This window comes from Neoarius graeffei, chromosome 24 (genome assembly GCF_027579695.1).
Source record: "Neoarius graeffei isolate fNeoGra1 chromosome 24, fNeoGra1.pri, whole genome shotgun sequence".
NCBI classification, from domain to species: Eukaryota; Metazoa; Chordata; class Actinopteri; order Siluriformes; family Ariidae; genus Neoarius; species Neoarius graeffei.
In genome coordinates this window covers 3397624-3414534 of record NC_083592.1, presented here as the reverse complement: position 1 = coordinate 3414534, position 16911 = coordinate 3397624, and the positions used below count along the sequence as shown (strand labels likewise).

The 16911-nt window shown below is 42.2% G+C and overlaps 1 protein-coding gene across 6 annotated transcripts in view; it reads left to right on the top strand.

Moving 5' to 3' along the window:
• Positions 1-16911, top strand: part of acacb (acetyl-CoA carboxylase beta) — a 59409-nt gene that overhangs the window by 28788 nt on the left and 13710 nt on the right. For 4 of the 6 annotated variants that reach the window (XM_060907809.1, XM_060907811.1, XM_060907813.1 and 1 more), the window contains 17 exons: positions 2389-2412; positions 2898-3035; positions 3131-3221; positions 3298-3402; positions 5288-5344; positions 5464-5505; positions 5619-5834; positions 6168-6323; positions 6555-6758; positions 9555-9710; positions 9991-10113; positions 10296-10565; positions 12656-12753; positions 15521-15641; positions 15739-15849; positions 16048-16191; positions 16498-16618. In XM_060907809.1, coding sequence (XP_060763792.1) covers positions 2389-2412; positions 2898-3035; positions 3131-3221; positions 3298-3402; positions 5288-5344; positions 5464-5505; positions 5619-5834; positions 6168-6323; positions 6555-6758; positions 9555-9710; positions 9991-10113; positions 10296-10565; positions 12656-12753; positions 15521-15641; positions 15739-15849; positions 16048-16191; positions 16498-16618 — 2177 coding nt within the window. Of the gene's footprint in view, positions 1-2388; positions 2413-2897; positions 3036-3130; positions 3222-3297; positions 3403-5287; positions 5345-5463; positions 5506-5618; positions 5835-6167; positions 6324-6554; positions 6759-9554; positions 9711-9990; positions 10114-10295; positions 10566-12655; positions 12754-13204; positions 13367-13452; positions 13872-15520; positions 15642-15738; positions 15850-16047; positions 16192-16497; positions 16619-16911 lie in introns of those variants that run through there. The other 2 variants (XM_060907812.1, XR_009651484.1) reach the window with 2 other exon arrangements.

Below are 16911 nucleotides of genomic sequence, written 5' to 3'. Positions count from 1 at the left end.
TGTAGCCAGGCAAACTTAGCTTACGGAAGGAAGCACCTGAATTAGCCTACAACCAACTAGTCTCGCTGAAACTACATGTAATGTTGTCCATAGTAAGCAGTCCCCAGCATAACGTAGGCTGCAGTCATTTTTAAATCCCCGTCTGGAAACGTTGTGAATGTGTCAGTAGTTCTACTCGAACAGTAGAATGACAGCCATACAGAGAGGTGGTCAAGGGAAGACGAAATAAAACGTAGTGTTTGTGTTCTGTAGGCTAGCGCAAGCCTACTGGCTGTTTGTTATGGTGATGAGTAAACTTCATGACGTGACTCGTGCTCAAAAAGCGCATTGCACTTGTATATGTTAGGTAACTTTATAAAGCGCTATTTGAACATTTAAACACGCCAGGTGTGATATGGTGCTAGCAGGCTGTGTAATACTGTAGGGAGTTTGTCAGGACGCTTGTTGTGGGCTCAGTAATTAATTGTGTCGTGGATGCACACTTGCTTGGATAAACGGTAATAAACAAAATACATCAATTAAACTCTTGACTTAAATGTTCTTATGCTACTTAACATTGCGCTGTAATGTACTCCACTAGTATTTATAATTCTTGCGCAAGTGATTCTCCTCGCTAGCGCTTCTGATTCGGAAAGCGATATACTCTTAAAGGAGCAGCCGCTCCTTTTAACCAGAGCTTTTAACACTCCATTCTCACTTTCTCTATCCAGAATCCAGAGTGTATTTTCATTTATTTTCCACTGAAAATGGTGAGCTGTAATATAGTAGGGAGTGATTTATTTTTTTATTGGTGAATTTTTATTTTATTATTATTTTATTTCTCATTTTATTCTAACTAATGTTTGACTTTATTGTACAAATGCTGCTGGCATCTCCCTGCACAAAATTTCATGTTCAATTTTACAATTAAACATACATTTCATGGATATGAAGGTCTGTGTCAGTGTGTGCTATGTTTAATTTCATGTGAATTATAATGTTTACATTTATTGGTTGCACATATCGGTTATCGGCATCCCAATTCCATAATAATCGGTATCGGCCCTGAAAAAAACATATCGGTCGATCCCTACACTCAATACCAATTAAAATAATATTAATGAATTATAATATCCTATTTGATTATATTTGGCAACAAGTATTTAAAGTTGTAAATAATATATAAAATAAATATAAAATAAAAACTTTTGGCTCAATCTTAAAATAACAGAATTGTCAGAATATACAGACGCATGCAGTTATGAAATAAATTTATCAATACAAGAAAATAAAGTACAACACTATTCAGCATGATCTGCTTCAGAACTATTTATTGATCTGTAAATGTTTTTAGGTCTTTGATTACGAACAACAACGTTAGCAACAGATCACTTCGACTGGAAGTAAGAATGTAGACGTGTTAGTGTTCAGTGATTAAACGTGCAGAAGTATAAAGTCGACAACTTTAGTTTGACTTTTTAAAGCAGTAAATCCATAAAGTGTTTAAAGACTTTCCTTCTTTGTTAGTTTTTTTTTTTTGTACTTTGTCTCTTGTGTGTGTTTTGTGGTAAGAGAGCTGTCCATCAGAGTGAGTCACTCCATTCCCAAACCCATGTAATTCTCTCTCTCTCTCTCTCTCTCTCTCTCTCTCTCTCTCTCTCTCTCTCTATCTATCCCTTTAAGTAACTAATGAGCACTCGGTGCTAACTCTCTCCATGCTAATGGTGTTAAACCTCTGTGTTTGCTGGTGTTTTTCCCCCCTACACTGAAATTAATTTCCTTCTTCGTGTGTTTAAAGGGGACAATAAATATTCTGCTTACTCTCACCATGCTAACAGTGCTAACGGGGCTAAACATCAGATTCTGCTGCGTTATATTGGGCAGTAGTGCAGTGGCCTTGTTCATCCAGCCTGAAGTGATTTTATCTGCTCGAAGAAGCAGCAAATTTTAAATGATGTGTACACACACACACACACACACACACACACACACACACACACACACAGGCAGAGTGGTTCTCTTACTGGATGGGATGCCAGTCGTTTTGTTTGTTTGCTTTATTATTAGTAGTAGTTATAAATTATTAATGAATTAATTGATTTATGGATTTTTAGAATTGTATCACATTTATTGCAGAATCATTAATGCAGAAGACACCAAATAAACATCTTAGACAAAATGCATATAAAATTCTAGGGCTTTTTTCAGTAAATAATATATTTATAGCAACATCTCCTCCGTTTCATGTGAATAAACACCCTGAGGATAAACGTGTCACCTTCTATCTTTAACCCGGTGATAATCCAGAGCTTTTTATTTTTTTTCCTTACACGTAAGGCATGTAAAGGTTCGAGGTTGAGGCTGATGAACCCTCTCACTAACACTGCTCTCTGAATGCTCTCGTTACAGAGGTAGCAGCCCCACGTTGAACAGGTAGAGTACGAGCTCCTCCCTGCCAACCAATCAGCTGCCTGGCTGTGTGCACCAGTGCATGCTGGGTGCTCTCTGCTGCTTTTCCTTCAGTCCAATAAGACTTAATTCCCTTCAGTCGTCTTCAGATCAGTTTGTGAATGTAGGGGGATGGAGTGATAATTCAGCCATGACAACATGGCTGATGATGAACAGTGTTTTTTGAATTTGATCTAAATTAATTAATTTTAATTGTCTGAATTGTTTGAGCTCCCAGTCAGGACGGGCAGCTTGATGAAGAGGAACCTTTTTTTTTTCACACAAATGTAGATGAGCTCTGAGGATTTGATGAGCTGCGCTTACTAATGCAGATAAACAGAGTGTAGATCAGTGTGGCGAGATCTAGAGAATAAACAGGAACAGGATTCTACATCTGTAGCAGCTTCAGTACAATCAGCATGCTGTTCTTTCCAAAACTCTCTCTCTCACACGCACGCACGCACATGCAGGTTGCCGGTGAGCGGGATGGGGCAGTTTGATTCAGTGCAGCGCCAGGGCAGTGAGCTTTTCCTGGATGGGGCGCTGTCTCCTCCCTGTCAGAGGATGGGAGCCATGGTGGCCTTCCAATGCTTCGATGACTTCAAAAGGTAATGCGTGTGTGTACGCACTGTTGTGTATGGTGGTGATGTGTAGTTCTAGAGAGACTGAAACTATAACAGTATCTGTGTTTCTGCATGTGCAGGTGTTTTGATGAGGTCATTTCCTGTTTCTCTGACCCACTGTGTGAGAGCACACTGTTCTCTGAGACTGTTTCTGATGAAGAGAGCATTAAGGTGAAAGAAAACACACACCACTCAAACATATCGTGTTGGTTTCAGTGTGGATTAAATGCTGTGCTTGTGTTGACAGAACATTCGGGAGAATCCCATCCACATCATTAACGTTGCCATTAAATCAGCCGACGCTGAAGACGACGCTTTAGTTACAGCGTTTAGAGACTTCGCACAGTCCAAAGTGAGTTCATATTTTCTGCCCATGTCCTCAAAATCACAAGTTTTCACTTCATCACCGCAGGCTGAATGTTCTGAGATTTAAAAAAAAATTATATACGTAAAATGTCAATAATTGTTCATTATATTAAAAGTACTTGTTAGAGCAGACCTGGGCATTTTACGGCCCGCGGGCCGCATCCGGCCCTTTGGTTCATTCTGACCGGCCCGCGTAAGGTTAATGAGAAATTACAAAATAAACATATTTTCTAATTTTACCTCATGCATGGACTGAATGTGCATTGCTTTTATTTTGAAGTTGTGTTCAACAAAAACGCAATGCGCGCGACATGAAATCCCACGAAACCTAATCCCGCGATAACTACTTCCGTAATTTGTCCAGACCAACCACAAACTTGTACGTCATCCTTCAAACGGTCCAGCCAATCACATCGTGTGACGTCACTAGCAGGCGCCGGAGCCGATCTCCGGCGAAAAGCACCAAATGAGGTGATTAAACTACAAATGTGGGCATCGTTATTATAATATGATGCATCTTGCTTGATATTTGGAGTAGAAAGACAATATTGTGATGTCTTTACTGTGTTTTGGGGTGAATGTGACTGGAAAAAAAATGGTAGAAATGTTCACATTTTGTTAACCATTGTTTTGGGAAATTTGATTGAATAAATGACATTTTTTGTAAGGCAACCTCGTTTCTTCCATACTCTTACCAGTCTTAGCAGCTTGTAAAAACAATGTTATTTACTGCTTTATATAAAGAAATGCAATTAATATTATGCAGAATTTAGTTCAGCCTTTTGGTCCGGCCCTCCACAAAATTTTCTGTTTCTCATGTGGCCTCATGGAAAAAATAATTGCCCACCCCTGTGTTAGAGAGATGCTTTTGTCCAGAGGCACCTGAAAATTCTGGCAGAACCCAATCTTTCTCTCTCTCTCTCTCTCTCTGACAGGGTTTTATTCTCTCAGCAGAAACTCAGCACGGGCTGTAATTAGGGATGGCGAAAACTAAAAAAAATCTTGACCGACCACCGAGCCTCATTAGCCGGTTAAAGTCGGTTAACCTATGAGTTTAAACAGGGATGCAAACGGCGCGCCTTTTTCACGGCTCATGCAGATCCGATTTTTTTTTGGGGGGGGGGTTGGAGTGTCTGAATAATTTCATCCGAGTAAATTCTGTATTAAAATTACTACATAAGCAAATGCCGTTACAGTCCATGAAAAAGTCGGCATCTGCGCCTTTAGTTTGTGTGGAGAGATCTGATCTGCAGTAACATGCATTGTTGGCGACAGACCGAAACATACTTTCAGAATGCACTGGCCAAGGCAGGACTAAACTCCATGTGCCTTCTAATAATAATTAAAAAAAAAAATAGTAATTTGTAAGCTAAAAAGTCTGTGTCTACACTTTTATTGTTTCGCCGAGTGGCAGCTGTGTTCAACTGGAGCGGGACATGACTGAATGGGTGTTTCTGATTTGTCAGCTGTCTTTAACTGGGGCGGGACATGACTGAATGGGTGTTTCTGATTTGTCAGCTGTCTTTAACTGGGGCGGGAGGGCGGGACATGACTGAATGGGTGTTTCTGATTTGTCAGCTGTCTTTAACTGGGGCGGGACATGACTGAATGGGTGTTTCTGATTTGTCAGCTGTCGTCCTTACACCCATGGCATGCCCCAAGCGTTTACAAACACAGAATTCCAGGTTCTCCGCTCCAAAATCGGCAGCTTCAAAACGATTGATTTTTTTTTTTTTCACCGACAACCAAAAAAAAATTAACCGGTTGACGTTGATTCGGTCAACCACCGGTCAAACGGTCATCGGTTAACATCCCTAGCTGTAATGCTGAACGTCTCGGTGTTCTAATGATTTCTTTTCATTTTCTGTCAGAAATCCGTGCTGTACGAATACGGAATCAGGAGAATCACCTTCCTGGTGGCACAGAAAGTATGTGAATCATTTGCATTTCAGAATAACTGAAGTAGTGTAAACATTATATGAAATAGTTATATATTTTTAATGTGTATGATTATATACCTGAATGTTCTTATTTTCTTACTGTATAGAGAGAATTTCCTAAATTCTTCACATTCCGAGCCAGAGATGAGGTAAAACGATGAAAAATTATCAAAAAATGTTAATCTGCGCCCATGTGCCATATTTGTATCGAGTCTTTTGTGGCTTTTCGTGTGTGTGTGTGTGTGTGTGTGTGTGTGTGTAGTTCCAGGAGGATCAGATCTACCGGAACCTGGAGCCAGCTCTGGCCTTCCAGCTGGAGCTGAGCCGTATGAGGAACTTCGCCCTGACCGCTGTACCCTGCGCTAACCATAAGATGCACCTGTACCTCGGGGCCGCCCGCGTCAAGGAGGGCACTGAGGTCACCGACTACCGCTTCTTCATCAGAGCCATCATCCGCCACTCTGACCTCATCACCAAGGTAACAGTGTCCAGCACGTGCCACTTAATGGTTCACCTTAGAAACTGCATGCCACATAGTGGCCGTCGTGTCACATTGTGTGTTTCTGTCACATGAGAGGAGAAATTTAACCCCAAAAGGTGTATGAAGTATATGAATGATGAAGGCACCAACAGGCGAAGCCAACAGAAAACGATAACTACTGCTGGTCTTCTACAAGAATCTCCACTAAAGCAGCTTTTATCAGTGTCCAGAGATGTAGTTTATAAACACTGATGCATATTCATAATTTATATACTGTATGTAATCTAAATTAATTAAGGTTTGTGTGTGTGTGTGTGTGTGTCCATGCAGGAGGCATCATTTGAGTACCTTCAGAATGAAGGTGAGCGTTTGCTCCTGGAGGCGATGGATGAGCTGGAGGTGGCCTTCAGCAACACGTACACACGCACCGACTGCAATCACATCTTCCTCAACTTCGTCCCCACCGTCATCATGGATCCCATTAAGGTCAGCAGCAAAAGAGTATATTACCCAGATCCGTGTTCCTGTGTGTCGGGTATTAAACACTAATTCAGTTTACTTCTCCAAAACAGCGTGTTCTGATTGGCTGAGGCCAGTAATGATAACACACACAGGAGTGTATTTTCCCTAGCAGTATTAGACGAAATCCCGCCTCCTGTGCTTTGATTGGCTGGTAATACTTGATCACAAAATATCCTGTGTGTGCGCTGTTGTCAGATTGAGGAGTCGGTGCGCTCCATGGTGATACGTTACGGGCGGCGTCTGTGGAAGCTCCGAGTGCTGCAGGCTGAGCTCAAGATCAACATCCGGCTCACACCAAACAGCAACACCGTCCCTATCCGCCTGTTCCTTACCAACGAGAACGGCTACTACCTCGACATCAGCCTGTACGAGGAGGTCACAGACACGGCATCAGGCCAGGTATACACACACAACTCAACTTGTGCGAGTCAGTGATTGAGGCTGGTACAGTGTCTTGCAGAAGTATTCATCCCCCTTGGTGTTTGTCCTGTATTTTGTCGCATTACAAGCTGGAATTAAACTGGATTTTTGGAGGGTTAGCACCATTTGATTTACACAACATGCCGACCACTTTTTAAAGGTGCGCATTGTTGTTTTATCGTGACACGAACAATAAGATGAAAAAACAGAAATCTGGAGTGTGCATAGGTATTCACCCCCCAAAGTCAATACTTTTTTAGAGCCACCTTTTGCTGCAATTACAGCTGTATGTCTCTATTCAGGGTCTCCGCGGATCCTTAAAATGTCTTAAAAAGTCTTATTTTTAATATGTGTTTTTTAAGGTCTTAAAAAGCATTATATTTCGCTATTTTTTGAGCTATGGTATTAAATTTCACATGTGAGGTATTAAATTTCATCCGGGTAGCCTACGGTAAATGAAAAAAAAAACATATGTCTGGATTTTTTTTCCGCGCTAACGTTATTTATTCAACCAGCGTCGTTTGTTGTCAAGATGCTGAACAAGTAGCACAAGAGCCGTTGTGTGTCTAGCACTAGTTCTAATAGCGCAGGAACCACGCCACAGGGGGCAGTGTGTTCGTTTATCCATGTAGTAGAACCATTGAGAGTAGAGCAGACGAGGAAGAAGTGGTTGAACTTGAACATGAACGGAGATGGGGAAGTGTAAGTTTAGTAAGAAGTGGCTTGAGGAGCCAAAATACAAAAGTTGGCTAACAACAGCAACTTCAGAATATGAAGCGAGATGTGAGGTATGTCCGAAAGACATCAAGTTAACAACAATGGGCTGTAAAGCCCTTGACGCTCACTCGAAAGGGGAAAAGCATATGCGCTATGCTGCTAGTCGGGCAACAGCAGTCCCCATGCCAATGTTAGCCTCTACGGTCACAAAAAGTGCAACGCCAGCTTTAGCGTCTCCGGGTCCCAGCACAAGTGCTTTCGCGGCATTCGCCCCAACCGCTACGCTGAAGGCAGAAATACTGTGGGTTCTGCAGACGATTACCCGACACCACTCATACACTTCAAATGAAGGTGTGAGCTTATGTTCTGTTTTGTTAACTGAAGATCAATTTGTTTCCTCACTGTTTGTTTACAGCAGTACCCTACTATTAAAATATCGAGAAGGCAGCTAATGTTCTGTTTTGTAAACTGAAGATGCACTTATTTATTAAAAAAAATGCTTTGAACTTAACCTAGAGTGTGCTTTTTTTTTTTACTGGACGTATTTGTTCCGCGGTAGTGGTCTTATTTTTTATACTCGGTGATCTTAAAATGGTCTTAAAAAGTATTATTTTTGCTGGTCAGAAATGTGCAGAGACCCTGTCTATTAGCTTAGCACATCTAGCCACTGGGATTGTTGCCCATTCCTCAAGGCAAAACTGCTCCAACTCCTTCAGGTTAGATGGTTGTGTTGGTGTACAGCAATCTTCAAGTTATGCCACAGATTCCCAATTGGATTGAGCTCTGGGCTTTGATTAGGCCATTCCAAGGCATTTAAATGTTTCCCTTTAAACCACTCCAGTGTAGCTTTAACAGTATGTTTAGGATCATTGTCCTGCTGGAACATGAACCTTCGTCCCAGTCTCAAACCTCTGGCCGACTCAAACAGGTTTTCCTCCAGAATTGTCCTGTATTTAGTGCCATCCATCTTCCCTTCAGTCCTGACCAGCTTTCCTGTCCCTGCAGATGAAACACATCCCCACAGCATGATGCTGCCACCACCATGCTTCACTGTAGGAATGGTGTTCTCAGGGTGTTGGGTTTGTGCCGCACATGGCCAAAAAGATCCATTTTGGTCTCATTTGACCAGAGAATCTTCTTCCATGTGTTTGGTGAGTCTGCCATGTGCTGTTGGGCAAACTCCAAACATGATTATGATATTTTTAAGCAATTACTTTTTCTGGCCACTCTTCCATAAAGCCCCACCCACTCTATGGAGTGTACGGCTTAAAGTGGTCCTATGGACAGATACTCCCATCTCCGCTGTGGATCTTTGCAGCTCCTTCAGTGTTCTCTTTGGTGTCTTTGTTGCATCTCTGATTAATGCCCTCCTTGCCCGGTCTGAGTTTTGGTGGGCGGGGCCTTCTCTTGTCAGGTTTGTAGTGGTGCCATATTCTTTCCATTTTGCTATAATGGATTTAATGGAGCTCCGTGGGACATTCAAAGTTTGGGATATATTTTATAACCCAACCCTGATCTATACTTCTCCACAACTTTGTCTCTGACCTGTTTGGAGGCTCCTTGGTTCTCATGTTGCTTGTTTAGTCGTGTTGCAGAGTCAGGGTCCTTCCAGAACAGGTTGATTTACCATATACAGACATCATGTGACACTTTGATTGCACACAGGTGGATCTTAATTGACTAATTATGTGACTTATGAAGTGAATTGGTTGGACCAGCTCTTATTTAGGGGTTTCATACAAATGGGGGTGAATACTTATGCACACGCCAGATTTCTGTTTTTTCATCTTATTGTTTGTGTCACAATAAAACACCGATTTGCACCTTTAAAAGTGGTCGGCATGTTGTGTAAATCAAATGGTGCTAACCCTCCAAAAATCCATTTTAATTCCAGCTTGTAATGCGACAAAACAGGACAAACACCAAGGGGGATGAATACTTTTGCAAGACACTGTAACTGTTTACAGCAAAAAGAGGAAAAAAATAAAAGCTATATACTACTCTAAATTAAAATGTCAGTTTTCTACTGCAGTTGGTCTGTACCTGTGTGTGTTGCAGATCATGCTCAGGTCGTACACGGAGAAGCACGGCCCCCTGCACGGCATGCTCATTAACACGCCGTACGTCACTAAAGACCTGCTGCAGGCCAAGCGCTTCCAGGCCCAGAGTCTCGGAACCACGTACGTCTACGACTTCCCCGAGATGTTCCGCCAGGTGTGTGTCCGTCTTAACCCAGTCTCTCTCTCTGTCTCTCACACACACACACAGCCATAGCATTGTGATACATTTTAAATGAGTTATTGAGTTGAAGTGTGTGATCGGAGCAAGGAAACACTAAACTGTGCAGCTCTGTGCTTTAAAGAAATAAATAACCTGTGCACTTATACCCAGTAAAGTCATGTTTGGGATGCGTTTGCACTCTAAAATATATCTGCTTTGTTCCAAACTGTGGTTTTAGAGCAGGTAAATCTAAACACATGTGGCGGTTTCTCAGGCTCTGTTGAAGCTGTGGGGTCCGGGGGATAAGTACCCTAAAGACATGCTGCTGTGTAACGAGCTGGTGCTGGATCCTCAGGGCCAACTCGTGCAGATGAACCGCCTGCCCGGAGACAACGAGGTATCTCACACAGCACCAGGCTGACGTTATGAAGCCTGCTGAGTGCTGTGCAGGTTTTGTGTTTCTGTACGAAGGATGTTTTTGTGGCCGTGGATGATGCCGAATGCTAATTCCCAAATTGTGTAAATTCACTGATCGCCAGAATTGCACCTGGATATCTCTCTACGTTCAAATATTTACAGGTGGGCATGGTGGCGTTCCGCATGACGATGAAGACCCCAGAGTATCCCCAGGGGCGCGAGATCATCGTGATCTGTAACGACATCACGTACCAGATCGGCTCATTCGGGCCTCAGGAGGATCTGCTGTTCCTGCGCGTGTCGGAGTTAGCGCGAGCCGAGGGGATCCCACGCGTTTACGTCGCTGCGAACAGCGGGGCTCGCATCGGCCTCGCTGAGGAGATCAAACACATGTTCCAGGTGGCCTGGCTCGACCCCACTGACCCCTACAAGGTGAAACGGTTCATTACTCATTCACTAATCCCAGCATCTTTCCACCTCGTATATCTGATTTTACTCCTCACTTAATGAGTGTTCTCTGGTGTTTTTAGGATATTGAGCTTTAAAGATTGGCCCTTAGTTCAGATATTTATTAGATTGATCGCTCTAGCATGTCATTGTCCTTGTTCTGACACTTCACAGGCAAACCAATTACCAGTTTATTCATCATTATTGATACTAAAAGCACAACTCTTGTGTGGACATACAGTGGTGCTTGAAAGTTTGTGAATCCTTTAGAATTTTCTATATTTCTGCATAAATATGACCTAAAACATCATCAGATTTTCACACAAGTCCTAAAAGTAGATAAAGAGAACCCAGTTAAACAAATGAGACAAAAATATTATACTTGGTCATTTATTTATTGAGGAAAACGATCCAATGTTACGTATCTTTGAGTGGCAAAAGTATGTGAACTTCTAGGATTAGCAGTTAATTTGAAGGTGAAATTAGAGTCAGGTGTTTTCAATCAATGGGATGACAATCAGGTGTGAGTGGGCACCCTGTTTTATTTAAAGAACAGGGATCTATCAAAGTCTGATCTTCACAACACATGTTTGTGGAAGTGAATCATTGCACAAACAAAGGAGATTTCTGAGGACCTCAGAAAAAGCGTTGTTGATGCTCATCAGGCTGGAAAAGGTTACAAAACCATCTCTAAAGAGTTTGGACTCTACCAATCCACAGTCAGACAGATTGTGTACAAATGGAGGAAATTCAAGACCATTGTTACCCTCCCCAGGAGTGGTCGACCAACAAAGATCACTCCAAGAGCAAGGCGTGTAATAGTCAGCGAGGTCACAAAGGACCCCAGGGTAACTTCTAAGCAACTGAAGGCCTCTCTCACATTGGCTAATGTTAATGTTCATGAGTCCACCATCAAGAGAACACTGAACAACAATGGTGTGCATGGCAGGGTTGCAAGGAGAAAGCCACTGCTCTCCAAAAAGAACATTGCTGCTTGTCTGCAGTTTGCTAAAGATCATGTGGACAAGCCAGAAGGCTATTGGAAAAATGTTTTGTGGATGGATGAGACCAAAATAGAACTTTTTTGGTTTAAATGAGAAGCGTTATGTTTGGAGAAAGGAAAACACTGCATTCCAGCATAAGAACCTTATCCCATCTGTGAAACGTGGTGGTGGTAGTATCATGGTTTGGGCCTGTTTTGCTGCATCTGGGCCAGGACGGCTTGCCATCATTGATGGAACAATGAATTCTGAATTATACCAGTGAATTCTAAAGGAAAATGTCAGGACATCTGTCCATGAACTGAATCTCAAGAGAAGGTGGGTCATGCAGCAAGACAACGACCCTAAGCACACAAGTTGTTCTACCAAAGAATGGTTAAAGAAGAATAAAGTTAATGTTTTGGAATGGCCAAGTCAAAGTCCTGACCTTAATCCAATGGAAATGTTGTGGAAGGACCTGAAGCGAGCAGTTCATGTGAGGAAACCCACCAACATCCCAGAGTTGAAGCTGTTCTGTATGGAGGAACGGGCTAAAATTCCTCCAAGCCGGTGTGCAGGACTGATCAACAGTTACCGCAAACGTTTAGTTGCAGTTATTGCTGCACAAGGGGGTCACGCCAGATACTGAAAGCAAAGGTTCACATACTTTTGCCACTCACAGATATATAATATTGGATCATTTTCCTCAATAAATAAATGACCAAGCATAATATTTTTGTCTCATTTGTTTAACTGGGTTCTCTTTATCTACTTTTAGGACTTGGGTGAAAATCTGATGATGTTTTAGGTCATATTTATGCAGAAATATAGAAAATTCTAAAGGGTTCACAAACTTTCAAGCACCACTGTAATAGTCTTGAACGCAGCGCAGTACAACCTCTCACTTTTACTAATTACGTCAGTTGATCAGGTCGAGATGATTTAGGCTGATCTTCCACCGTGAACATCGTTCGTTGCGGTAATGTAGGCGTGTTGTATTGCACTATGAAGCGGTAGAATCACAGTGTAGTGTTTTTGTGATTTGTGTTATGTGGTGGTGTTCACTCACTGTGTGTGTGTTTCTTTTTCCTGCAGGGTTTTAAGTATTTATATTTAACACCTCAGGACTACACTCGCCTCAGCTCGACCAACTCCATCCACTGCCGCCATGTGGAGGAGGGAGGAGAGTCCAGGTCAGTTATGCTTTATACTGGATTATGTTTTGTTTGTGTTTCTTTTTATCCAGGGATGCCATGGTTGCGGGCCGGAAGTGGCCTGATTGGACATCACATCCGGCCCGTGGTTGATATGGGAGAGCCATTTTTTAACTAAAAAATTTAATAAAATAAACTTTCATCTAATGGTTTTTCCTTTAAAAAAATTCAATCTGACGTTTTATTTTTATTCAATTTCCGCGGAATTATTTCAGTTTGTCTTTTGCTGCTGCCCGCCTCAGCTGCTGCAGCGCTTGCGCTGACCAGGATGTTAGCCTACGGACTAGCAGAGACTTTATAGTTGATATCAAGATGTCTAAAAAGCGGAAGGTTGACACTGAGGGTTGCATCTTTCAGGAGAGATGGAAGGAAAAATATTTCTTTTGGGAAGTAGGAGGCAAACCCGTATGTCTTATTTGTTCCCAACAAGTGGCTGTGCCAAAGGAGTACGATATTAAACGACACTGTGAGACCCACGGCGAGAAGTACAACGAATACACACGGCAACGTAGGATTCAAAAGCTAAACGAGCTATCCTCATCCCTACAAAAACAACAAGCAGCTTTCTCTAAATGCCGAGATACTCATGAAGGTTCGTTTTAATATTATAGCCTACGCATCTTCTTTTGACTTTCACTGCCGCTGTTCGTTATAACTGTCATTTTATTTCATTTGTAGGGGCAGTGAAGGCAAGCTACATCATCGCGTGGGAAATAGCAAAGGCATCCAAGTCCTTCTCGGAGGGTCCCTTCGTGAAGACTTGCATGCTGAAGGCAGCTGAGCTAGTGTGTCCAGAAAAGCGGCAAGCTTTTGCGAACATAAGCTTATGTACAGTAGGCTAATGCCACAGGCATGGGTTTGTGAGAATGTGGGTTGGAGTTGTATGACTGGCAAAGGAAACGTGCCATCTGTTGTTGAGCCAATGTAATGTGAGGTCATATCTGGCTTTTTTCAAGAACCTTGCGTTTTTCTACTGAATATTAAGTCACTTTGCTTATTTTTTGGATTGCTTTGTTCTGGCACTTATTTCTGTGACTTGTTTAGGAGTGTTTGGCCTTGACTTTTTTAATTGGCCTAATTTTGGCCTAACAATGCTTTTATGTGTACGCCTTCAATAAATATGATCAAAATAATTTACAGTTTACCCTTGTGTTATTTGTAGAAAATGTGTTGGCATTGGCACCTAGTCTATTTTGTTGCATTTCTAATTTATAAATGTGGACTACTTGCATGGATATGTCCGTGTCACATTTTCAAAGGGTAAATATCTGCTATGTAATTGTATGTCTCATTGTGAGGCTATAGAGATCTTGCAGTCACGTGACCGGAAAGTACACAACCGCCATCTTGTCGGTCAAAAACACCGCTGAATACTGCTGCACTCGTGTACAGAATGGATCAATTTCAACCGACGGACTACATGGCTCATTTTTCTAATGAACAGATAACTAGATATATGTCTAAAATAAACAATCTACAGATTTGTGACCCTTATGGCTTTCCGGACGGAGTTTTCACGACCGGATTTTGAACTGCCAGCGGAATACCCAGACGTGTATGATTACCTCATTAACTTTCCCTCGCTGTTCAGTGGTGAAGCACTGCGTGCTTATAAATCTCTGGACAGTTTTCTTTACAGAAATTCAGGATTTGTCAGCGACTCAGATGTGGCATCTTGTAAACAAGAAAATAATCCTCACTGGATGGGTAAGTCACTTAAGTATTACTAGTACTGCACTGACCAGCCGATTATAGAATAGAATAAGGTAATTCCAAATCGTCCGTTTTGTTTACATGGATCTGGCGTTGGAGAGGTAGAGGCTTGGCAGTGGAGGTTTGAGTAGCTGTTTTCTGAGCTTAAAGTCAACAGGCCGGCTCTGCCTGCAGCCTCGCTTTTGCTTCGGCTCCCGGCGCCGCCTCCTTCCCTTTGCTTCCGATAACAATCCACGGAGACCCCGCTGGTCTTGCTGTCTGGTCTCGTCCGGAATGTGTTTTTTTTTTTTTCTCATCCGGAATGTTGTGCATGCGATGGAAATCGCTACAAACCGTCATTTTCTGCTGGAAACCAATGTCCAGTAAGTCCATACGGTTGTAGTAGATATTGAAGTCCGGTACAGACGAACAACACGCAAAAATACACACAAAAAACATAAAAACCGTGCACAGGTAGGGAGAGCTTGTAGCCACAGCCGTTGTAGTAGAATTGTATATAGTAGGGTTTTCCAGAAGAAAAGGTAGAAGTAAAAGCAGAAGTAGAACCAGAAGTAGAAGTAGAAGGCGGAATATGGCGTTTGACTGACACGATGGCGTCTGTCACAATCTGGATCGGCTGTGACGTCACATGCAAGTGCTCCATTGTGGTGCCAATACAATTCCTTTTCGATGTGTTGTTGGCATCATTTTAAAAACAGTATATCCATGTGTTGAGTTACCTATGGTGTAATTCGGCCCCTGAGGTCCCACTTAAAAAAATCTGGCCCCCTAACCAATTTCACCCTGGCATCCCTGTTTTTATCCTTTTCCTTTATGTATAGTGCATATACAGTACATGTGATCGTTTTTTTTTTTATTTAATAAAAACTATACTATCAATTATTAACTATTTCTAGATCTCGTATCTAGCTCGTTCCTCTTAAACGTGGACTAAATATTATACATTAAGTCATTCTAAAGGTTTATATTCCTCTCCGTATGAGATAATTATGCTTAATTTAACCATCTGCTTTGACTGTGTTAACGTCTGCAGGTATATCATCACTGACATCATCGGGAAGGAGGATGGGCTTGGTGTAGAGAACCTCAGAGGTTCGGGCATGATCGCGGGCGAGTCGTCACAGGCGTACGAGGAGATCGTCACTATCAGTATGGTGAGAGCTTCCTGTTTATTTCTCATTCTGGCTGTAGGCACAGCTGGTTGTGTTATAATTCCAGGGCTGTGTCGATAATGTTGTTTGTGTTGTGTAGGTGACGTGTCGGGCGATAGGCATCGGCGCGTACCTGGTTCGACTAGGACGGAGAGTGATCCAAGTAGAAAACTCCCACATCATCCTGACTGGAGCAGGAGCACTAAACAAGGTCCTAAAGCTTTATCATACAGATAACGGCGTGATTTAGATACAGACAGGTCGTTATTATAACCTTTGACTTTGTGTACACGTACCGTCTCTCATTCTACTAACGTTGTTAATATGGATTATGTGGAATGGGTATATATTTGTTTTTTTTGTGGAAACCCTTTTCTTTTCTATTCTTATTTTTCTTCTGCTCGTTTAGGTTCTTGGTCGTGAGGTTTACACCTCTAACAACCAGCTGGGCGGCGTGCAGATCATGCACAACAACGGAGTCACGCACACCACGGTACCAGACGACTTCGAAGGTGTTTTCACAATCCTGCAGTGGCTCTCCTACATGCCAAAGGTCAGTTTCAGACTGAGGGGGAATATCCTGAAGAGAAGAAACAAAACGAAGGCATCAGCTAAACACACAGAGGGTTATTGCCGTATCAAAGACGTGAATTATTTATGTGCTTTTCACTTTACTGAGGTTTTTGTGTGTAAATTAAACATTAATATTAAAAACCGATGGACTGAAACACAATACTGTCAGTAGTGTTTTACTGCGTTGTGTTGAACTGAATGGTGTCACTTAATTGCGTATTGTCACAGTATACATTTTTTTTTAAATCATATATGACACGTGTGTGTGTGTGTGTGTATGTGTTAGGATAAGCACAATCCTGCACCTCTGATGCCCCCGACTGACCCAGTGGACAGAGAGATCGAGTTTATCCCTACCAAGGCTCCCTATGACCCTCGCTGGATGCTCTCTGGACGTCCCCATCCCAGTGAGAGGCGTTATTACAGCGCTGTTGATCATTTCTGTTAACCTTGTTAACTGTAGTCTTTATATATACCATATATATTATGAAAAAACTCTACACTAAAGCTTGCGATTCAAAAGAGACAAACTGTAAACATCAGCAAAAATGCACACACAGTAAAGACGTATATTAAATAAAAAAATTTGTATATAGAGGATGTGCAGTCACGTGACCCGCACGTGTGTACTCCGCCATATTGGACGGCTTCAGGATTGTTTACCTTGCGCGAGCGTAATGGATCCAGGGAGTAATCCCCA